The sequence below is a fragment of the Lytechinus variegatus genome, chromosome 18 (genome assembly GCF_018143015.1).
Source record: "Lytechinus variegatus isolate NC3 chromosome 18, Lvar_3.0, whole genome shotgun sequence".
In the NCBI taxonomy this organism is placed as follows: Eukaryota; Metazoa; Echinodermata; class Echinoidea; order Temnopleuroida; family Toxopneustidae; genus Lytechinus; species Lytechinus variegatus.
The window spans coordinates 10,362,142-10,386,596 of NC_054757.1; the positions used below are offsets into that span (position 1 = coordinate 10,362,142).

The window sequence follows — 24,455 nt, forward strand, 5'->3', positions numbered from 1 at the left end:
AAAGCAGAGAACGGTTGTAGTATTATGTATGAAGGTAAATACAGCTTATATATTTCTATAACGCCACCATTCTCTAATAAATCGACAGTCATCTTTGTTAATCATTCTTTTGGGTTTTTTTTCAAAATCATCATTCCTTGCTGAAAGTGGTTTATTTGGATGTACTTATTACACACATCGAGCCAAACGTGCTTGATTCCACTCCGCCCATACTGTGACACAAAATGTTATGTACATGTGAGTTTATTGGGTGATTCAAAATCTGGTGTTGTCATTTTGGTATTGGTGTTGGGTTGATTTATTCAACAGGTGTATAGAACCAAACTTGAAATAAAGCTGATCGTGGGACAAATCTCACTAGTGTTGAGCTTTTAAAATGTGATTTGGATAATTTTTGTAAATTCTAATTAGGTCAGTGAAGCTGAGTCACACAATCTCAACTGTGCTTACAACACCAACATCAAACTTGAATACACCCAGAAAGTGATTTCAAGCTGGTGTTAGTGTTGTGTTAACATATGAATTTGTAACCCCCGATTTCTTTCACCTAATTTGAAGCTTTTAATCAGCCCGGGTCAGCTGCGCGCCACACAGAACCGACTAAGCGTACAATTTCGCTCAGCTGTGCGGTTGAATCTGATTGGATCGGATGGGATCACGCTAGGTTCGCGACCGTTCTATTTAGAGCAAGGGTGACACGGAGGTGGGCATGTTGGGAGGGACACGTACGGCGATTTATTGAGACTGTTCATTTTCAGCAGGCATTGTTTCTTGTCATTTTCTTTTCAAGGAATGTGAGATGCAATTCATTAGCTGTCTCATCGCTCTCTGCCTACGTGATTATTTACTGAAGATTAGTACAAATGTCGCCTCTCTTCTTCATCTTTTTCTCATTCAATCTCATCGATACCCGGTGTCGGGTTTCTCTTCCCCTCCCTCGTGGAGAAATGAAATGCGCAAATGTAGCAAAGTTCCCCAAATCAGACGGAGGCTCCAATTTGTTTAATATTTTGATGGTTTTTTTTTCATCCAATGAGAATCATTTATATATCAAAATGTTCAGAATGAACTGAATGACTTGAATCTTTTTCCGGTGGTAAAAAATAGCCCACTCCCGGCAAGAAACCACCAGATATAGCCGGAAGCGTTCAGTCAAAAAGTTCATTACCACAGAAATTTTGACCAAATTGATGGAAAATAACAAAAAAATGACGGTGCGATGGCACAACAAAAAATTGTGATTTTTACATCACCATAAAGAAGAAGAGTTAAATTTTCTAATGCTTTTTCCGGTGGTGAACTAGGCCAATCAGATCAAAAGATATGGTTGAAAAAATGGGGGAAATGGCACATTTTTGCGGCTTTTCACGGCGGCGCGCGGTGTGTTTGAAGAGGTTGACGCTTAAGTGTATGGGTAAAATCCATATGGAGGATGAATTAGGCTGTCTAGCCTAGCTTCAACACCAAACATATAGGTTATAACAAAAATTATACCAATCACATCATAAACCTGGTGAGTTATTTCCAGTGTCAACCTTATTTCAAGTCCAGTGCTTTTGGCTGGTGTAAAAATCCACCTAACACCAACACCAATTTTAAACACCGAAATTGAAATCACCTACTGTAGCCTATCTATTCTTTCTCTGCATTTTCTTCACTATCATGGCCTGCTGATGAAATCAGTCATCATACTAATAATAATTTAATAAAATATCATATTAGGAATACTATCATACTAACAATATATTTGAACTAAAAAATAATTGAGAGTGAAACAATGAAGTTGCAGACTCTACTTCTTGTTCCATTGGTAAGAGTTCGCAGCTCCCGCACCAGCTCCTGCTCTGTAGCCTAGAAGGAATGGAGGGAAAATAGGGAAAGGGATCAGCAAAAAAATCTCACAAACACATCCATATTCATTCTTACTGATAAAATGTAACCAATTTGTGCACTTTGCTTTGCTAAGTTTTCAGCTCATTAATTCTTTTATAGTGAATAAGAACAACGTTATTTAGCAATTCTATGTCAGCCCAGCTTCTTTTATTGGGAATCCTCTGATCCAAGAAAATAAAACAAAATCTAGGTCCTGTTTTATAAAGAATTGTTATAATAACAATTGCACAATTTCTATAACAAGTTTGTGATCTTCCAGTCAAATTGGATGATTTCAGTAGCTTAAAACCGTTATTGCAAATTTGTTATAATAACAAGTTTTTTTTAAACGGATCCCTGGTCATCAGGGCAATGAGCCTAGAAACATTGTTCCAATGCATCATGCAATATATAACAGTGGAAAACTATCATTGATATATTGCGGTGGCAAAGGTGTAGTGGTTCTGACTCCCGCCTTTCAATCAGAGGGTTGTGGATTCAAATCCTATTTCAAGTGTTGATTTCCTTCCGCAAGAATTTTACCCACAATGTCCTGCAGTCAGGTAAGGTACCTGGAAGGATTGATTCCTTTAATGCTTTAGCATTGACATGGCGGTTCACCAACAGCCGGGGTAATAATATACTACCATGTTACTTTTAAACAAAGTAGAGTCTATATAGTAGCTGTGCTAATAAAAGGAACTATTCAGTATTATCATTTTTATCATAACCATAGATATAGGTTATCTGTGATCATTGATCGCAGCCAGGAAGTGACCTCCTAGCTCGGGTGTGGTACAAGAGCTCTTCTCAAAAGTAAACAAAAAATACCAGTGTTACTAGCAGCCAGCAGAGAAAAGCAAATAAAAATGATATTGACATATATGAGGAAGACAAATAATACTGTGGAAGTAAATATCATGCAGAAGTTAATTGAGAGGCAGTATTCCTTTATTGCCCTGTTTAAATAGTGTTCTATCTTTGCATATGGTACGTTGAACGGTCCGGCCCGGTCCCAAGATGTTTAAAAGATTTGGGACAAATAAACAAGACGCTTAATAGAGACTGATCATGAGGCCGATTTCTACGACTGATGACACTGATATTCTATCATAAGAATCAGCCTCAGTGTAGCCCCAGTTAATGCATTTCGAAAGCAAATCAAATAACCACTTATTAATACCCCCCATCCCCCGCCTTCTCTCCCCCCTCCTCCCTCTATCATACATACATCCATCCACATCGATCACTAAACCTAATGTTATAGGAGCCCTAGTTAATGTTTAAATCAAATAACCACTTATACCACACCCCCATCCCCCGCCTTCCCCCCCCTATCAAACATACATGTACATACATCCACATCAACCACTAAAGGTAATGTTATGGGAGCCCTGGTCAATATATCTCAAATCAAATAACCACTTATAACCCCCCCCCCTCTTCTCTCCCTCCCCCTCCCAAAGACACATCTACCAGGGCCCCTATTCCCCCCCCCAAAAAAAAAAAAAAAAAATTGTTATACTTTGCAATGACAGTTAAAAGCAACTGAAATCATTTAATTTGATTGGTTGATGGTAAATTTGTTAAAGGAATTGTGAATTTGTTACTATAACAAGTCTTTACGAAACAAGATCCGATACTGATACATATTTGGCCAGCCACTTCAAAACTAACATTCAAGAAGTGTCAGGGTAATGTTCTCTGTAATTAGCCAAAGTAGTCATTCGGTTTTCAAAATATAAACAAATTATAAAATTGGCTTATCTGAAGAATAATTCTTCTTCATGCTGTAAAATTTTGAAGCTGTAAGGTTAAAAAAGACAGAATACAAGAGTTTCTCTGACACTGCATTTTTTCAGACTTCTTGGAAGTTTCACTGATACATGTATGTGTTTAAATTGTTACGCTTGATTGAACCCTAAATTTCAAAACTTGTTTCCCCCTTATGTTTGAAGCTCTCACTGATTTTTTTTTTCTGCATACAATCAAGTAGACTTGATTGGGTAATTGTTGATCAACAGTGACATGTTATTGGTAGTTTTAGGTAGGTCACATATAATGGTACATACCTGATGCCCCAAAGTTCTTCTGGTAGCAAGGATTACAGTATGGCTGGTTTTCTTTCTGAAAGGGAGAATTAAAGACAAAAGATGAAATTTGAAGGTGGCATGAACAATCAGAAATACTTTATGGTTCACCGTGTGAAAAATCCTGGAAAGTACTGAGAAAAAAAATAAAGGCAGGGGGCGTGGAACAGTTTTCAAAGTGGGGGGCTGACCATGCAAAAAATCACAATCAAATGGTCGTATTTACATTTTTGTACACAGTATTGGAAAAAAGTGGGGGGTGAAGCCCCCCCCCCCCCCTCTTTCCGCGCTCCCTGAAAGATATATATAGGAGCAAAATGAACAGATGAGAAAGTGGAGGTTAGAAAGTAGAATACCTCTTCCGGAAATGAGTGGTCATTAAAAGGACAAGAAAGAGTAGAAAGTTTGAGTAGGAGACAGGATAAGAGGATTAATACTTTAGTCACATTTGTTCTACGGCGGCCGTACGGCGAGTCGAAAACTGCCGTTTTATTCATTTTACTAAAACCACCAATATATAGCTGGTACAAACAAATGTTAAAACGGCTGATTTCGACTCGCCGTAAATGTGACCAAGGTATCAGTAGATGAGATAAAGCTGGCTTGAGCTGGAGAGATGAGAGAATGCTGACTTTAAAAGTACAAAAGATAGAGGTATAGACAGAGAAAGAGAGAGAACGAAAGTGACAGAAAGGTTGAGGGGGGGGGGGAGATAGACAGAAGAGAGAGATTGAAAGAGGGAGAGAGAGAAACAAAAGGGGAGAGAATGATGCCAAACAGAAGGGGGTGGCAAAGTCACGGGCAAAGTATAGATAATAACACATTCCTATATTCCTTTATTGGCGTTATAAGCCGTAACTGCATTTAATAAACTTATATACATTATCCTTCAATTATGTTTACATAAATCATGACTGCACTTCAAATAATTCAATCTTTTCTCGATGAATAGGGCTTACATCTCACAGGAAATCCACCCATCCGGAGTTCTCAAGTGAGACGACCAAATCATTTTTCAATAACTTCCTGGTGACCCAGTTGTAATCAGTTTCCCTATCATACTTTTCCTCACTGTTAATAAGGCAAAAGTTGCTGGTTATACATGCATCTTATTTTCTTGCATGGATTATAAAAAATATCTCCAAGTCATATCAATTTTCACTATACAATACTAAACCACAATTCCTTAAAGAATTTGACTATTTCAAAGAAATACTTTAATGGGGACAACCAAGAAGTGATTTCTGACAGAAAATTGTTATTATGAACATGAAATGAGCAAATTGGGATTTACATGGTAAGGGGCATTCACAGTAAAAGAGATCTTTATAACTTAACTCTCTTGGAAAGAGACGTTGGGTCCACTTGGTGTAATGCCTTTAGCATGTTGTGTGATAACCAGAATGCGCAATTATTGGATTTTCTTTTTATTCAGTTGGATCTATTCCATATTACCATGAAAGATTAATGTTTTCTCTTTCTTTGTTTTCTTTTGTTATTTATTTTTCTCTACTTTCTATCTACCACCCCTTTTTAACTACTGAAAATATTTGATCTTTTTAGCTATTCTTCAGCAGTGTCATACTTGCTTAAATAGTTTGGACAGTGTTCAATTATAGTGACTGAATGCATGTATTCCATTTGAATGTAACATATGTATGTTGTTTATTCCCTGGGTATTCTGTTTATCCATATATAATTTTCCTGTCATTTTCTGATTGTATTTATGCATTCCTTTGTTATGATGTAATAAAGTGATTAAATACATCAGTACCAATGTCTTGTTTCAACCCCCAAATTTGGCAAGATTGTACTATCTCACCTTTAATTAAGTTTTACAAAAAAAATCAACTACACTGTATTTTCAAATCTATCAGGTTCAGACTTGTGCTAAGGTACCTCAATACTTACATCTGAAAAGTTTCCTGGTGTTAGTGTCTTCTTGCAACTTGTGCACTTCAAACAGGTTTTGTGCCACGTTTTTCCGAGGGCTTTGGCCTCCTCAACTGCAAGATTAAAAAGTGACACAAATAAAGAAATAGTCATTTCTTTTGGATGAACATGACATTTTTAAAGAAAGTTGATATCTATGCAATGGAGCCTGGCAGTACATTGGTTGATTTCATGGTCGATGTTGGTGCTGTTGTTGGCTCGAAGATCTGTAATCTCGAATCTGTAAAACACCCAAGAGTATCGTGGCTACATTTCTTCTCCTTTGACTTAACAGGGAAATTCACCCTGATGAAAAGTCTGTTGTAAAAATACCAGAAAAAATAAAACAGAAATATTGGTGAAGGTTTGAGGAAAGTCTTTCAAAGATATAGAAATTTATTCCAATTTTAATTTTTTTATTTGTGACATCTTAAACAAGCATATGTTCCATATGTTATGTAATACACAATCCATTAATTTCATTTCTTATAGGTTCATGATGACATGATTTTCTTTCTGGAGCGGGTGTGAAAATATGGTCTGTCGTTTCTTTTTTTTTAGAAAATGACATTTCATTGGATTTGTTACACAGGGAAGCTGCTGCATATAAGACATTGGGAAATAAATTTCTAACAACTTTTAAAATCTTTGATGGAATTTTCTCAAACTGTCACCAATATTTTTCTTCTGCTATTTTTACAATAATGTTTCTTCAGGGTGAACTTCCGCTTTAATGTGGCACTTCATCCTAGAATGGGATTGCCTCAGAACCAACAGGATCAGAATCTGGAACTAAATGGGATCTTGGCACAACCCCATAGACTGCACATCAGCCACACTTGAATGAAAATAATCCATATTCAACTGGTTTGCTTCATGCAACTACTGTGATGATCCTGGATCATCCTGCACAAACTAGTTTCAGGAAGGTTCGACAATGACAATTGGGAGACCTTGACACCGATCTCACTAACTTCCTAAAATTAGTTTAACGTGTAGTGAGAACGGTCAAAGCGATCTTCCAAACCGGTTCAAAAAACCACCTCGCGGTGTAGTTTTCAAGATCGCTATGCCTCGTTACACTGGTTTAGGCTACCGTCCTTCGGGAAGTGATCTTCGCACATTTGGCATGCTACTCCACTCGACAAGTGTAGAATGCCTACGCTGCATGCAGTTTCGAATTTCGCGCGAATGTGTCACCACACTAATACCGTGTTTACACAGTGACACGGCTCGGGGGTTCGACACGCGAGCCGTGCTCAACACGGCAATTTTATGCTGTGTAAACGCGATCAGTGTGATCTGCGAGCCGTGTCGAACACGGCTTTTTTGATCCACCAAAATAGTAGGTTTCAACCCGTGAGCCGAGTCAGACTCAGCAATTTTTTCGTGTGTAAACAGAAAGCCGTGTCGAACTCTCTTGACCAGGTCACTGCGCACGCTTTCACTTTTGGCACTGTTGTTGTTCGCACGGACAAGATTCGATTCCGGAGGTGAATTTCCCGCGTTTAATTTGCGACGTCATAATTCTTCTATAAACGCGATCTCTGATCCCTTCTTCGCAGTGTTCAACCCGGCTCGCGGATTCAACACCCAAGCCGAGTCAATGTGTAAACACGGTATGAGAGACTTTCCATAGCAATAAGTGAAGTGATTTTGAAAAACCACTTTCGTGTGATCAAGTGGGAATGCTAGCAAAGCGATCTTCCAAACTGGTTTCCTGAATCAGTTTCCAGTAAACCAGTTTTAGACAGCGTAATAAGACCAGTGTCCTAGAGGATTACCTCACTCCCATATACCAGACAATGATAATGAAAGTGGATCATCTGGATTCAAGGAACTTTATCATGGATAACCATCCAAGCACATCAGAACCTATCATGCATATCTTACCAGAGGCTGGACTAGCCTTTCTTCAAGACCATCTTACACCAGTTGTTTCTTTTACCCTTTTTACACAGGCTAAAATTTCCTTAACCCCGTACTATAGGTGGGGCTAAATTGCCATTTAGCCCCACCTATAGTACGGGGTTAAGCTTAGCCCACTTTCTTTTTACACAGCTTTTTTGTAAAGTGGGCTAATTACCCCGCCTTTAGTACGGGATTATTTGGCCCTGCAAAAAAGCAGGGTTATCCCAGCAATTGCAGTGCTAAGAGCGATAGTACAGGGTTAAGATCGCTAGTGTAAAACGAAAGTGGGCTAAGCTTAACCCCGTACTGTAGGTGGGGCTAAATGGCAATTTAGCCCCACCTATAGTACGGGGTTAAGGAAATTTTAGCGTGTGTAAAAAGTGTATGAGTGAAGTACTTGTACTCCGAATGATCGACAAAAATCACTAGTCCGGGGTTAGCGAGTTTCGTGTGTGAAAAGCAAGCATTCCTTATCCGGGGCTAGCAATAACAATTTGGCATGTGTGAAAAAGAAAAAAAAATAGTACGGGGTAAGGATAGTACGGGGCTAAGAAAATCCTGTGTAAAAAGGGTATTTATGGTGTTGGCCATAAATACTTCATATATCTTGTAAGAATCATTAAGAAATCCTGCATTACTATTGTTAATCCTTACATCAAAAATAATGGGAAATGAAGAAAGTCACTAGAGTATACTCGTAGCACCTATATTGTAAGATCCAAAAGCTTAAAAAATGTGATTTTCCCTGTGCATTTCCCATTGTTTTGTCTGTAATGAAATGATGCAAGAGTATAATCACTTACATCCTAATTTCCATTTTTTCAACATTAGGCTGACCATATCCCACTTGTCCCCTCCATGCTTGTTCACTGTAAAAACTACAGTGTTAAAACCGACACCAATTGGTGTTAATAGAGGACCACACTCTGAGGTGTTAAAACTACACCCTAGAGATTAAACATAACACCAAAGAGAGTAAGGGTGCGTTTATTCGACACTTTTTTACCCTAGAATCATGATTAGAATCATGATTCAAATCACGATTCTGCAGAATCACGATTGCGTTTAGTCGAAATTGAATATAATCATGATTAGAATCACAAACATGAAACACGAAAAAAGGGGCGTTTGGAAAGACGTTTCTGTAGAATCACGAACGAAAATGGTCGTATAAACGATATCGTGATTTGAATCATGATTCTATGACGTCATTGTGTCGTGCTTCTTCCGGGTTCGACTCAAAGGCGCGCGCTGTGTTTCGTGCAGGTTAATTTTCGTGTAGCAGTATTGCCAGCATTTAGGAATTATCATCTGTGTATTGTACCCCCGGGTTGTACTGTAGCGTCATTTCTATATTTCCTTGTTTTCATCAATCATTTCTTCAAGTTCCAAAGGCACAAATTGGACTGACGATGAACTCAGGGCTCTGCTTGTGCTTTGGGCTCAGCCTGAAGCACAAGCATCCCTTACCGGGTTTCACAGAAATAAGACGATCCCTTTCAGCGGCGCTTGCGAGGGAGGGATTTCAACGGAGATGTTGGACCGCCTGTCGAGACAAAATTAACAGAATTCGTGCCCAGTACAGGACCATCATAGACAAGAAAAATCGAACGGAAGGTGGGAGGGAGGATGATGACCCCTTCTGGTTCCCGATCAAAAACAATACGAGGTACAATACACGGAATTCTGGAAGTAAAAGATTTATTTTTCGGAAGCCGAGTAAGCGTTGCACTTGCACAAACGATCGCGCGTTAGCTCCGGCGGCAGCAAAAATCTAGCAGCCGACGTGAAGTTAGAAACACGTGCGAAAATGTTGACCTATACTTCCTGGGTCAAACTGCGCACTGTGATGCGCACTGGATCGGCCCGAATTCAGGGAGAAACAGCTTTAGAAAGATGGTCGTATAAACGCTGATTCTGTCGGATCGTGATTCATGCTGCTGTTTTGAATCATGATTCAAATCATGATTCTGGGTCGAGGTCGCATAAACGCAGCCTAAATGTAACAACAAAAGGTGTTGTAATAACACCTATAGGTGTAAAACTAACACCACCAATTTAACACATGTGTAAAATAACTGGTGTGGTCCTCTATGTACACTGGTTAACACCACAGTTTTTGCTGTGTTTGATTGAATATGACCTGATTATATACTATTGATATATGCCTATCATCTATGAATGACTATTTTTGTCAGAGTCCATTGTTAATTCCAAATGCTAAAAATAATCTGTGCTAACAACAGCTGTAGCAAACAAAAGCACAGCATATGTTCCCAGCATGTTTTGGAAATGAAATGTACATATGTGTGTAATTCTGGAATATATAGGATCAGGGATCTGAGCGTCCCAGTTTTGAGGTATCTTTGCTGTACACGTCATACAATAGAATAGGGATATACCATCATAATACATTGGATGCAATCACTGATATACAATTCAGTGTGTGAGTCATGTATTTATCTCTTTTGTGTAGTATATTGATACATGCACTTTGTAAATTTATTTCATTTATGAAGTGATATCAAATCTTTGACAACAAATCTATAGGCCTAAAAGAAAGAGTAATGGGAATTAGTATTTTGTAATTTGTGCATAAACAAGTTGCTTTATTTTGTGATTGTGTATTGTAAAAAAAACTATATGCTTGAAAAGATAATTAACGTACAGTTTTCAATATAAAGTAAAAATAACAATAGAATAATGAGGTTTTGTAGTACTTTCTGGACAGGAAAAGAAGCTCATCATTTCACTCATTCAAACATAGGAATGTGAACATTTTCTGACATACAGTTACCGTGTTTATACTTAATCGGCTTTTGGTTTATTTTGCACTGTGTTTACATGCTGTTACACCTCGCGGTTCAGAACCGCGAGCCGATGCAAAAACCTGAAATGCTACGCACACCAACAATATACGTCATAATAAAGACAACGCTGGATCCGTGCGCTTACAATTACGTCACAAAGTAAATGAAATGCACACCAAATGCCGATGCAGAATCGGCTTTCTGTTTACACGTAGTAAAAAAGCCGATTCTGCATCAGCTCGCGGTTCAGAACCTACTACTTTGGTGGTGCAAATTGCCGGTTCTGAACCGCGAGCGTGCAAGTTAATCGCGTTCACACGCCGATGCAAAAGCCGATTAAGTTTAAACACGGTAAATGCTGTCTAAAAATGTATGTATGTACAGTCCATGAAGCAGAAAATACAAACCTACATGTGACCTACAGTTTTATCATGTTGCCATCCACATTGGAATTGTGATTTGTGACAAGTGCAAATGTTATGCCCCACTCCTATATATTCTAAAACCATATTGACAGACCCACTTGAAAGTGGGATTAATAACAATCCAGGTATTTTGGATTGGTTTGTACAACAATCTCAAATGAACAAAGGAAAGGTATGTGATTTGGGGTGTGACTTTACAATTGGGGTGAGTGTTTGACGTCAATGCTTGACAAGCTCTCCAGAGGAGATGGTTGACTGAACGAATAGCAGGATTATCTATTTGAGCAAATTCAGATCATATTTCACCCAATATAGGTTGGACTTGGCAGATATCAAATGAGAGATGGTCCGGCATTATTATGTGGTTCCAGATTTTTTCAAACAGGAATCGAATGGTATATGGTAAATGATAGGTGATAAATATTTTATGTTTTTTATTCATTTGTACAGTACATTGATTAGAGCTTACTTAAAGGTCAAGTCCATCACTTGAAAATGTTGATTTGAATAAAAAGAGAAAAATCAAATTAGCATAACACAGAAAATTTCATCAAAAATCGGATGTAAATTAAGAAAGTTATGACATTTTTAAAGTTTTGCTTATTTCTAAAAAAAAACAGTGATATGCACAAGTCAGTGACATGCAATTGAGACAATTGATGATGTCCCTCACTCACTATTTCTTTTGTTTTTTATTGTTTGAATTATACAGTATTTCATTTTTTACAAATTTGACATTATGGACCAACTTGACTGAACCATATAGTATCAAACAATGCTAATACCATATGTTCAGGGAGGAATTATCTTTGTTTCACTTGACAATGAGGAGAAAATGAGAATATTTCATTTTACATCCAATTTCGATGAAATTTTCAGTGTTATGCTTGTTGGATTTTTCTCTTTTTATTCAAATAAACTTTTTGTTGGGATGGACTTGCCCTTTAAATGCATGGTCCTGACTCTGACTCACTAAAAGTTGTTTCACACTAACTAGATCACCTTCTTGGCCTCAAAATACCCAATAATTATGTTCTGCGCTCATTCTCTCCGGCCTCATCCTGGACAAATCCCTGTAAAAGAAAATATTTTTCAAATTTCAAATATACAATGCAAATTTTCAAAAATACATACTACAAAGAGGCATTTCCCTTCAAGAATGATGCAAGTGATGTGCTTTCACACTGGCAAAATACCTGGTATTTTATCATCAAGTCGATCAGGGTAAATTTACCGATCAGAGAATACATAGTTTTCCTAGTTTCCCATTTAGTCTGAAAGAAAATACATGTACATGTATTCAAGATGCCTAAAGTCTTAATTTTGCAAAGTGTTATACAACTTGAGTATTTAGCTGATGCTATCATCTTTAAAAAAATAGACCACCATCTCCTCTCCAGCAACTATCATTATTTTTTTCTCCTATTATCTCCCATTACTGACCATAATGAGGCAATTAAAGCCCTACCTTGCTTCTTTATGAGGATGCCTTGGGAGGAAAGTAAACAAAGATGTAAATATTTGGATGAAAAGTCTGTTCACACTGTATTTTTATGGGATTGTTCTGACATTTCCCAATCTACCTTTCTCGGGAGCATCCTACTGAAAAACAAAATGATTGGCTAGACACTGAAGAGAGCATACGGGGGAAGGGGTAAATGCCACTCTGGGGTAAAACAGGGGGGAATATGACACAAAAAATTATGTGTTAACATGAGATAAATATCTTCTCCTATTCTGCATTATCATTTATTCAGTGCATATTCATAAATGGGTATCAAATCCCTGCAATCTGATTGGCCAATCCATTGTAATTTGATTTTACAGGGCAGACAATCTGATATCACATATTTTTATGATAGCCATTGTAACATATGCTACCAGGCAATGTAGATGCGATGTCATTGCACATGAAAACTGATATACAGTATTATTGTCTTCTTTCTTCTTTGTTCGTTCTTTCTTTTTTTTTACTTCTCCTCAAACAGCCAATCATATTTATTTGAAATTACCATTAACATATAAGTCAGACAAAACAGCACTTTTCAATTAAATATCTATGATTCTGATGTGAACACTCCTCTTTGGCACCTAGGTGATAGCACTAAACCCTGTTACTATGTCCACACTATTATTTAACCTTGAAATACCTGTCACATTTGGGTAATTTGGAATCAAGAGCAAGCTTAATGAACACTATGTTGGTGACAATACATGTATCTGTACAAATTGTATTTTTTAGATGATGATAAAAAAATAGTCTCCCTTTAGGCCATATTGCCCCTTCCCCCATCAAAGTACCTTGGCATTACCCCAGGTTCATTATACCACAATGTGTAACTACATGTAATATCAATTTCACTTCTTCTACTATCATGAAGGCTGAATCTTTTGTGATGCGAAGTATTACTCATGCATCTTCTGCCACCTATCACTATCACTACCCGCAAGTTAGCACATTTTAATTGGCTGTCCTATTTAGCAGACAGAGGGAACAGTCACGTAGCATACAAAATTAAAGGCAAGGCTTCATGTAGTCTGCAGGCACAGACCCCTTGGTTTTTTGCAATTTTGCATCTAGTGCATAATACAGAGTCTGAAGTAGTGAGACTAGCTAGATTCACTATGGACTGTGGCTGGCTCTCATTAGACACAGACAGTTTTTGGCGGCTAGTCTTTACTCTAGACCTGTTATTGGTTAAAATGTAACCTGTGAGTCTGTGCTTGCAGCCTTGCAGACTAGGCTACAAGTGCGTTTCTTTAAACAGAAGTGCAAGCAAGTATGATATCACAAAGGGAACATGATATTGATGAATGATTAATTGCTAATATGAAGTATAATTATAAACAAAATTATCAATTGACAGGCTCCTTGAGAATTATGTAAATGGTTCCTAATGTATTAAGTGTCACAGGATCACAGAAATTTTCACTGGTAATGCAGAGTGTAAAAATAAATAAATCTTTTAAATGAATATTTGAATAAAGATGGGAAATTGCTGCTTGGTAGATACCAACTTTGTCTACTTCCCATTTGGTCTCATAACACAAGGTCTGATTCTCGTTCACCTACTAACCAAACCACCATTTTATCTCATTAAGCACTTTGTCTATATCCAGCTGAGCTATAAACTATAGGCCCTACACATTTCATCAAATACCCACTTGGTCTAACATCCTCATTTAGTCTTTTATTTAGGCGAGCCTCAATTTCTAAACTGGCACTTTGTATTGTTCTTTTCTTTACAATTTGTTAATCTTAACTTCACATTGTATTTTTTTCATAATTTGTTTGTTATGTTAGTATTTTTTGAAGGGTCTCCAAGGACAACAGTATGCCAATTACTGATGGACCCATCCTACTAAAAAGACTTATAAATTTAAAAAAAAAACACTTTTTTCTTTAGATATTTTTTTTTATCAACCAAATTTTCATTTGACAAAAAGCCAAATAAGAAGTATTATGCCATCAGGGAATTAGACTAAATGAAAGTTAGCCCACGTTAGTATTAGACCAATTGGCAGTTGGACCAAATAGTAATTAGACCAACTGACAGTACACCAAGTGGGTTTAGCCTTGATAGGCAGTTTAAATATGTTTAGACTAATTGGACACAAACCCATTCAACTCAACAAAACATCCCACCGCTGCCACCAAAAGTTGTGGGGTGTAGAAATAATTCAACTGAATAGCCTGAAGACCTATTGAATACTGAAAAACCTCCTTTTGTAATTGACCTTCATGTTGAATTATACAGTATGTGTACTGTATGTTCTGAAGCTTATATTTCACATTTATTGTACAAGAATTATTTTCAAAAATTATGGTTTCTCTTCAGAAAATTTATTCAATATCGGGCAGATTTCCCTCTCTTTCCCTCTCTCCTATTTTCTTCCATTTATCACCAGCAAGAGGGTCTCATCCAGTATTGATTGGATATATCACCCCATACAGAATTCAATTTCCTTCCAGTCTCAGCTGTATCTTCGCCGAGATGATTGACCTAGATTCTAATTTATTTGTAACGTTATGTACCACCTTCATGGTACATTTGGTTCCTGCAGATACAGTATGACATCAACATTTAATACAACTACAAGGAGCTTATAACTACATGTACACCTACATCAATAGATAACTACTAGTAATAGACACAAGTGTGATAGTTTCACATTAAGCAGTTCATTAACTTCTATTTGTGTAAGCTAAACATTCATGCTGTGGGGTGCCAATTCATATTATCCATCTCTTTTTATGAATCCCATCAGCTAATAAAATTCAGTCTTTAGTAAAACGCCAAGGAAATCTAATTATATACATACTTACATAGCACAAGAACATGCAACCATTTATGCCCAAAGTTTTGCATCTAGGCATATATGTCATGTGTAACTTATACAGTTTTGTAGAACACCCCCATCCAGTTAAGAATACTAAGATTTACAAAATAATATTGCATGCAAAAGCATACAAAGTAGGCCTAAACTAGATGTAACCAAGACCACAACTGTTTGAGCACTTTTTACTAAGAATCAGAGGGTTTATAAGTCCAGAACGCTCTCCAATCAAAATAGATCTTTATTTTCTTAACAAATATTGATTTTTAAAAATATGCCCACTCCCAACACCCACGTACAGAGGTATCCGAGGCAATATGATAATATGAGATAATTTAGTTGCACAATGTCCTTCATTTTTATTCTGAATTTGAGTGTCCTCCCCAATTAATTCTAAGCAAAGCAGTATCAGTTTAAAAGGACATATTTTATCATTTGTTAATATTTGCAAACCTGGGTGGCTGGCAAACAAAATGATTTTTTATTAAGAGAACTGAATTCAAAAGATTATAAAAGATAATAAAAAAAAACATTTCAAAATGACAGTACAGTGAGCTACAACAGGATAATATTCATATATCAAAGTTTACAAAACCAAACGTACACGTACAGACATGAAAAATGATATCAACATACTAAGTATACAACCATTCTACATCACATAGGATTATGTATTACTACAACTAGGAGCAACCCTAGATCTACAATTATCATTATACACTCTATATACCCCGATTGATATCCTGGATGCTTAACACAAATATTTTGATCACCGGTTGGCAGCTCATTATTCTACATAATATGTGGTTACTGATTTCATGGTATTCAATATCAGACCCAATATACCTCATCAAATTACAATTATTATGCAAAATGAATTATCTATAGTATTTGAGAAATGGAGCATTACATCATTTGAGCAAAATTCACTTTGTTTCTTGTTTATGCCTACTTTATTTGCAGGAAACAAATTTGCCTCATATAAAGTCAATGGAGCTCTAAATCATTAAGCCAGTATGTGTTTACTTATAATTCAGTTATTTTCACATGGGATAAATAAGGCTTACAACTATTAGTAAAAATCACTTAATATGGTAAAAGGATTTTGAATATTTTGAATGTAACATAATAATGACGACTTAATGTCTTAATTGATACCTTTACAAACAAAAAATGTACATCACCTGCCTTAAAGAACAATTGATTCCATACCTTTTCATTTAACTTTCTAAATGACCGGATGTTATGATTATATGACGATTAGTCACAAAGCTAAATCATTGAGTTATGTAGGTCCCAAGCAATTGAATATCATTCCCCAAATAATAACTAATTCACAATTTGTCTTCCTTTAAAGAAAAAGGATACAAATTCTCTAGTAAATGATTAATAATAATATAATATAGGGTATTTATATTGCGCACATATCCACCTTGTTAGGTGCTCAAGGCGCTCCTATATTACCCGGCTAAGCTAGGCGTTCATAGGGCACACAGCTTTTTAAGGAATTACTTCCTACCGGTACCGATTTACCTCACCTGGGTTGAGTGCAGCACATTATGGATCAGTTTCTTGCTGAAGGAAATTACGCCATGGCTGGGATTCGAACCTACGACCCTCTGTTTCAAAGTCCGAAGACTAATCCACTGGGCCACAACGCTCCCCCCCTTCAGCTCGTGTTTTTTTACTTTGTTTTTTCCTACATTGAATTTATTACTGATTTTGTGTTTATTATTCTCTATGTTCTCTATTTTTTCCTGAACCAGGCTGACAGGTTTTTGTAACCTCTATGGAAAGCCACAGAATTGATTTTGAACAGTGAACTGTTCACTTTGGTAACTACATTGAACAATGAAATACTAGTAAAATTTACATTATTGAACTTTTACACCTAAGCATTTGACAGGCTTTCAGCACTCATACATTTCCAAAAAAAAAGCAGAAAAAAAAGATGAAATGAAAGAGAGCTGCCAAAAAAGCAACAGAGGAGAAAAATACACAAGTGCCTTTGGATTAACACCTTTCTTGCTGACATCACTGTGCAACTTTCTGTCTTTCACGTCAGAATATAGTGACGATTTCTACCACTGAAGGGTCTAGACTTTGAGAAAACATGCCATTCTTTGCCGAGACTGAAACCATCTATAAAAAAATGCTGCATTATTGAGCGGGGAAAATGATTGCAAGTGGTTGCCTAATTGTCAGAAGAGAGGAGCCTTGAACTTTATTTCCTGGTTTAGTATTTTATCAATTAAGTGAATGCATCGCTTTTATTACATCTCTAGCTCTCTATAATCCACCATCTATTTCTTTTCCTATTTAATTGATATCTATCTTTCAATAGTCTAATTTATACTCCCTTCATCATTGTACACATATACCCATCAAGCATCTGCTGTACATCAAAAAAATCCTCCCCCCAACAAAAAAAACCACACAAACAAAGTGCAAATAGATATCAATAGATATATACATGAATCAATAACTGAATAAGAATTCTAAATAAATGAATGAAAATCTAAAGCAAAATAAACAAAGGACTGGTCTGCTTTTTTCAGGCATAGACCCTAGACCACTGTCTCCCTAACATAGTAAAAAGAACAGGAAACATAATAAGGGTGTGGCTCCAATGTCTGGCTACATGAATTCACAAAGACATGGATACAAACTAACTGTATAAGGATAACTAAAAAAGAATCCATGTACAACATGTAATCCATGTACAACATGTATGCAGTTTGGGTAATAACCTAGACCACTTTTCTGTTAAGGTCCCATACTATACAATCTAATAATTATTTTGAAAGCTAACCAGGATATATCCAACAAATGAAACAATAGCCAATGCCCAGGAATGATCTATTTGTTAAAGGTCAAGTCCACCTCAGAAAAATGTTGATTTGAATCAATAGATAAAAATCAGACAAGCACAATGCTGAAATTTCATCAAAATCGGATATAAAATAAGAATGTTATGACATTTCAAAGTTTTGCTTATTTTAACAAAATAGTTATATGAATGAGCCAGCTACATCCAAACGAGAGAGTCGATGATGTCACTCACTCACTATTTCTTTTGATTTTTATTGTTTGAATTACACAATATTTCAATTTTTTGAATTTGATGATTAGGACCTCCTTGCCTGAAGTACAAAATGTTAAAATAATGGAATGAGAGGGTAAGTAGATCAGGGTGCAGCTTGACGTTGTTGAGGAATCTGGAATAGGGTTTTCTTTTGATAAAATATTTCCCATGACCTCATGAGGTCATCAATGTGGCCTGCTTTCAAGGCTTTGTGGCCAATTTTGCAGACATGTGATTGTTCTCACAAGTAAATGTCACCAAGGCTATTACAGCTTCATTTACAGTTTTGTGAATGGCTTAATTAAAAAAAACACCCCTTTTCATCGATGTTCCTCTACTTTGATTTAAACACTTCAACTCCTGCTAAATGATTTACTTGAGCAACAAATGGGATTTTTATTTCAAAGAGTTCATGCATTTTGACCCAGACAAAGAATTCCCATAACATGTCTGAACAAAAGCATATACATAGAAATTCATTCTGATAACAAAGACAGATTCAAAGAAGATGCACAGAGGCTAATAAGTCTTCTATACGTCATGACCAACATCAAGGTAAATAAACGTAAATAAGTTGCAAAAATTCAGCATTTCACCTTCAGGGTTATGTTTTATAAAAAAATAATAATAAAACAATAACAAAACAAAACTGGTAAAATTCAATCAAAGTTTCACACAACTTCATTTTTTCTTCCCTTCCCAACTAATGTACCCATAACACATTTGCAACATAAGGTGTACTTCCCAAGTCCAAAGTATTTTTTTCACCTCTGACACTTTTCATCACCATCCTCTCCTCATCATCTCCATCATAACCAGGTCACAATCATCATCAATATAATTATTTTATTCAATCACTTCATTCATCATCAACCACTACTGTGAAAAAATTGAAATAAATATGTGTGGTAGTTTGCCCCACCCCAACCCCATATCAAAAGTTAATCCAAATCCATTTACCTTCACAATGCCCATTTACTATTGGTGGATACCATGTCCATTCCAAATTCCCATCCCCAACAATAGTTAGTTTTTCTTTTTTAAATTGCACTAACATTTGCTGAGTTTCAGATAGAGGGGTAAAATCATGTCAAGTCAGACTTGCCGACTTCCATAATGTCCCTCCTCCAAAATTTCGAAGAGATGGTCGTACATCTAATTTTAGACTCCACTGAGCTTCACACTATTATAGACCGCCCCGAGCATCGCTTACAGGTGTCCGCAACTCACCAGCTCACCTCCGCCTGCGATCGGTGGTCGTGGTGTGCTCTGCGTTGTAGTCTATACTATATAGTCTGTAACATAGTCATACTACTACGATCATACTACGCATGAAAATTCATATTCATATCAACTGAAATGAGTCGACTTACCGAAATATACTGGTTTGCTGCACTTTGGACAGTTAGGCATGATGTTGGATGTTCTTAAATCAAGACACGAAATGATCAGAGATTTCTGACTGATTCAGTATTATTCTTGTGTGAGCAGATTGGCAGCAGAATACGACACATTTCACTTCTTCCGACGTTCGAGCAAATTTGTTAGTAACGTGTGCAAAATTTCCTCCTGTTTTCATTTTTTTGCACGGACCCAATCCTGGTACACGCCCATTCCCTCCCCCCCTCACCAAAATGGGAGAGCATGGCTGAGGGGGCTGGATTGACCAAATAGGGGTCGAAAATAGTATCCATCCTACCCCTTCATCGCACAGTATGTCCATCGAAGTCAATGTCATAGCGCAGACTGTTCGATGCACACGAGTATGCGACACGGCCTGCTTCACTGGGGCCTCACTCACGTGAATACGCGCGGAAATCATGAACTACATGGGGAAGGAGGGGAACCCCCGCCGTCCATCTCCGATCGAGAATGTCTGATCGGGATTACATATGCAAGTAGTTGATAAGAATTACGTTTTCGTACAAAGTCCCGCTTTAAAACAATCAATTTGAAACTATTTGAAAAAAAAAATCATTTTACGTCGGATTTTGACGACATTCATAGGGTCATAACTGAAAGTTCAGCAGCACATCGGGCAGTGCATCTCACAAAATAAAAGCATGCACTCACGCCTCGCAGTTGGGAAAGAAAAAAAATAGAAAATCCTTCGAACAAATAAATAGTTCAGTTCTTAATATAAAACAAATATAAAACATATCTGCTACCCTCCCAATCAATTAAAATAATAACAATAAGAAGAAACATGACTTCAGGAAGCCGCGGAAAAGGAGAAGAAAATAAAAGGAGAAGAAAATAAAAGGAAAATAAAACTGAGAATCGAGTGAAGTATGTGTTTTATTTCATCTTTTGCAAGGTAGCCTAAAATTGGATAATTACGTCCATCCGAACAGCACGATCAGCAAATCAATCAAGCATAACTATGTTAAATGGGATTCAAAGGGAAAAATACGTTTGAATTAAGTTATGCTATTTCCTACGTTCGATCTTCAAATGAGGGATCACTTACTATTTCTTTAGTATTCGGATGAAATATCCACCTTAGAGATATGAGATCGCCGCTCTTAGCTCATGATTCAATAAAAAGTTTTCTATTATTGTTATTATTATTATTATATAAATACATTAAAATAAAAAATGGCGTGTTTCATCGCTGACTCCCTTTACTTTATAGTTTTGATGAATAAGGCAAAACCTGGAAGTGTTTCGATTTTACATCCGATTTTCGATTAGTTTTATAAATTCGCCACTCTTTTATTCATATAAACATACGGAAACAAAAGGAAGTTTGCTAGCGAGAGTTATGCAGAAAGGCGATGACAGAGGGCGGTATTGCAAATCATCAATTCAGCATGGTCATTCATGTGCCTTCTCCTTCAGACCATTTATTTCTCGAGAGTGAGAGAGAGATCGTACCCCTCATACAATAAAAGTATATCAGCAGCAAAGACAAATTCCATTGCTTTCCATACCACACAAGGATAACAATAATTCTGACATTTCATTAAAAAAAAATTCAAGAAGTATCTCAAAACTTTTTTCTTTTAGAATTAGATAAAAAAAAACAATCTTATTATTTTCTTTTCTTTACCACTTCATTTTCGTCTTTCGCACACAGAGCTGTAAACTTATCACCTGGGCCCTGTAACACAAATGTTAGTGATTAATTGCAGGATTGATTGCTAACTTGAAGGAGCAATTCTGATTGGTTCCAAGTCAGTCTACAGAGCAAAATGTACATGCAACGGTGATCGTGATAGGCCGGCCATTTCATTTGGCGATCGATTGCTAACCTTTGTGTTACATGGGCCCAGATTATCAAATATCTTCAGGGGTGGTGCCACAAGGGGGGGGGGCTTACCCTGTGATTTTTTTAAATAGTGGAAAAAAGGAAAAGGGAAGAAGGAAGTAAGAAAAATTAAAAGAGTATCAACAAAAGAGGATTTATGTTTCTTGAAATCCAAAGATTTGTATCATAAAAACATCCCCACATAATATATAAACACAACCAACATTCTGTTTAAAAAAATCCATAAAACAAGTACAAACAAAATGAAAAGAAATGACAAATACCTGTTGCAATTATTTGTTTTATAATGTTTCATTTATCATTTATTAACAATAAATGGAAACTACAGTTTCTATAAAATAACTCAACTTGCTTTTCTATACAAAGAAAAACATGTAGGGTACTATAATACATGATAACAAAGTAGACTAAATACTTTGGTTTAGGTAAAATCCTAAAATACAATTCTCTTTACAGTCTATACAAAATATAAGTTGGACAATTAAAATCTATTGAATAATAATAGTGAATAAAATTGAATAATATTGAGTAAAAGTTATAATTATGAATCAATAATTGACAAATACAATATACAAAGGCAGTTATGTGTTGATGAAAACATTTGTTTCCTCTTTTTCTTTTTCAGGAATGTTAATGACACATGTAAAATTGATGGATGGGTAATACGAGATTTACAGAATTTGAGAAAATATCCTGCCAGTTGAAATTGTCAGTGATTATTACTGTAATAACAATGAACCCAATTTAAAAAAGTAATAATTCACTACATATTACGAATAAAAATACATTACAAAGTATATCAACACAAACCAGAGGAATTATATAAATTTCCAAATTACATTAATTCCATATCTTTTGATTGAATTAAAATTCATTCTTTGGGCATGAAGTGACATGAGAAAACTCAGAGCAAAGGGTGCATCCTAAACGTATAATGCCTGTAATAAAGAACACCACACCACATTACATATATGGGTCTAGTCTATAAATCACACCCAATAAATACTGCTTTCAAATGGGATTGTATATCTTAACATTCTTTAACATCTACAAACAAGAAATAAGAGTAACTATTGTGTACACAAGTACATGAGCGGTATTTGTTATTTATATCTCATAATTTATGCAGAGCTAAAATCTCAAATTACAGTATATAACAGCACACAAATGAATACAGTTGCCCACTCCAATAGAAGAAAATTATAAAGACTTTAAATGCACAGAAGAGCAGTTTCGGTAACAAATTTAAATAAACAACAAGAAAAAATACTCCCTTTTCCAAAATAAGTTTTAAGCAAAATAAGTTTGAGTAAAGTAATTTAGAAAGGGTGTTCCTATTGATTAACATACCAATAGATGGTCAAATATTTGGACCAAATGTTTGTATATTAAATAGATTAGATGATATACCATTGTTGGTCAAAAACGTGTCCCTTTTGCAATTGATGTACCAGAAAAATGGCCAGAATGAATTTTACTCATAACACCACATATTAATGAACCCTGATATACGTTGGGGGTAAACGGTGTACACAGGCAAAAGATCAATATACATAAAAATACAAAACTGATGAAACATCAACACTGCACACTTCAGCAAAACAGTCTTTTACACACCATTTCAGAGGAAAACTATTAAAGAACACAGCAGAGAGTGCAATAAAAACAATTAGGAAATACACTTCAGCGACAGTTTGATGACAGTATTTACATGAATGATCGACTCAGATAAACATTGCAAATAATTTCAACATTCACATTATTTGTTGAAAATTGATGGGCCTGAAAGCACTCAAATCTAAACTTTAATAGTGCCAAGCGGTTTAGCTTGTTCATATCTTATACGTAATCAAGATAAAAGCTTATCTTGTACAAAGTTCAAGAAAAGTTATTTCTATGTTTTACACAAGAGGTGTTTTATCACGATTTCAAGTTATACGTAATGATCCTACTTACTAAGGATGTGCACATAAACATTAGATAACGAAACTGAGCTTACTTTTATACTTAATTGCATATTTTTTCTTATTTTACTTGAATACAATATGTGTATGAAAATCGGTCTCACCTGAAAAGTTTAAAGAGATAGAGATGAAGTTTAGCCCCGGGGGGTGGGGGCCACTTCAATTCATGAGTGGATACCATGCGCGACCATGGGGTCTCGAAAAGCACCCAAAACACGTAATTTCCATATTCTGAAAATGCACCCCTTAACAAGTATTGGCGTGTGAAACCCTACCCTTAACAAGTATTGGAAACAAAACGATACTCTTGGCAAATATTCCCTGAAATGAACCCCTAAACAAGTACAGGAATGTTTTATTGTTACGGGTCCTTTGGTTGTCGGCTTGAATTACCTTATTTGGTTTAGTACGACCCCACCTTCTACACCTCGCGCAAATTAGACTCTAAACACGTAGTGTTGGGGCAAAAAGGACATCCTTTATAAAACATTTTAATTTTGTTTTATCATCCCCGCAAATTCGACCCTAAACACGTAATTTTCCTGGCGAAATAGATACCCTTTTTTCATAATTTTTGTGTTTTTGACACCCTTTTCGTGAAAAGGACATCCTTTTTACGTGTTTTTTTGGTCGCGCATGGTATCCACTCGTCAATGTAAGTGGCCCCCCCCCCCCCCCCCCGGAGTTTAGAATTTGATGAAATATGTACAATTAAAATGGAATATAAGATAAAAACTAGCACATGCAAGGTTTTTGC

At 36.2% G+C, this 24,455-nt stretch overlaps 1 protein-coding gene across 1 annotated transcript; it reads right to left on the reverse strand.

The window, feature by feature from the left end:
• Positions 1-1,635: 1,635 nt before the first annotated feature.
• On the reverse strand, positions 1,636-20,075 carry LOC121431677 (cysteine-rich protein 1-like). The gene is made up of 4 exons (XM_041629326.1): positions 19,837-20,075; positions 5,874-5,968; positions 3,945-3,999; positions 1,636-1,851 (listed from the first exon to the last, which is right to left on the reverse strand). Exons 1-4 carry the CDS (start codon positions 19,874-19,876, stop codon positions 1,793-1,795), a joined length of 249 nt encoding a protein of 82 aa, XP_041485260.1. The 5' UTR covers positions 19,877-20,075; the 3' UTR covers positions 1,636-1,792.
• Between the last annotated feature and the right edge of the window lie 4,380 nt (positions 20,076-24,455).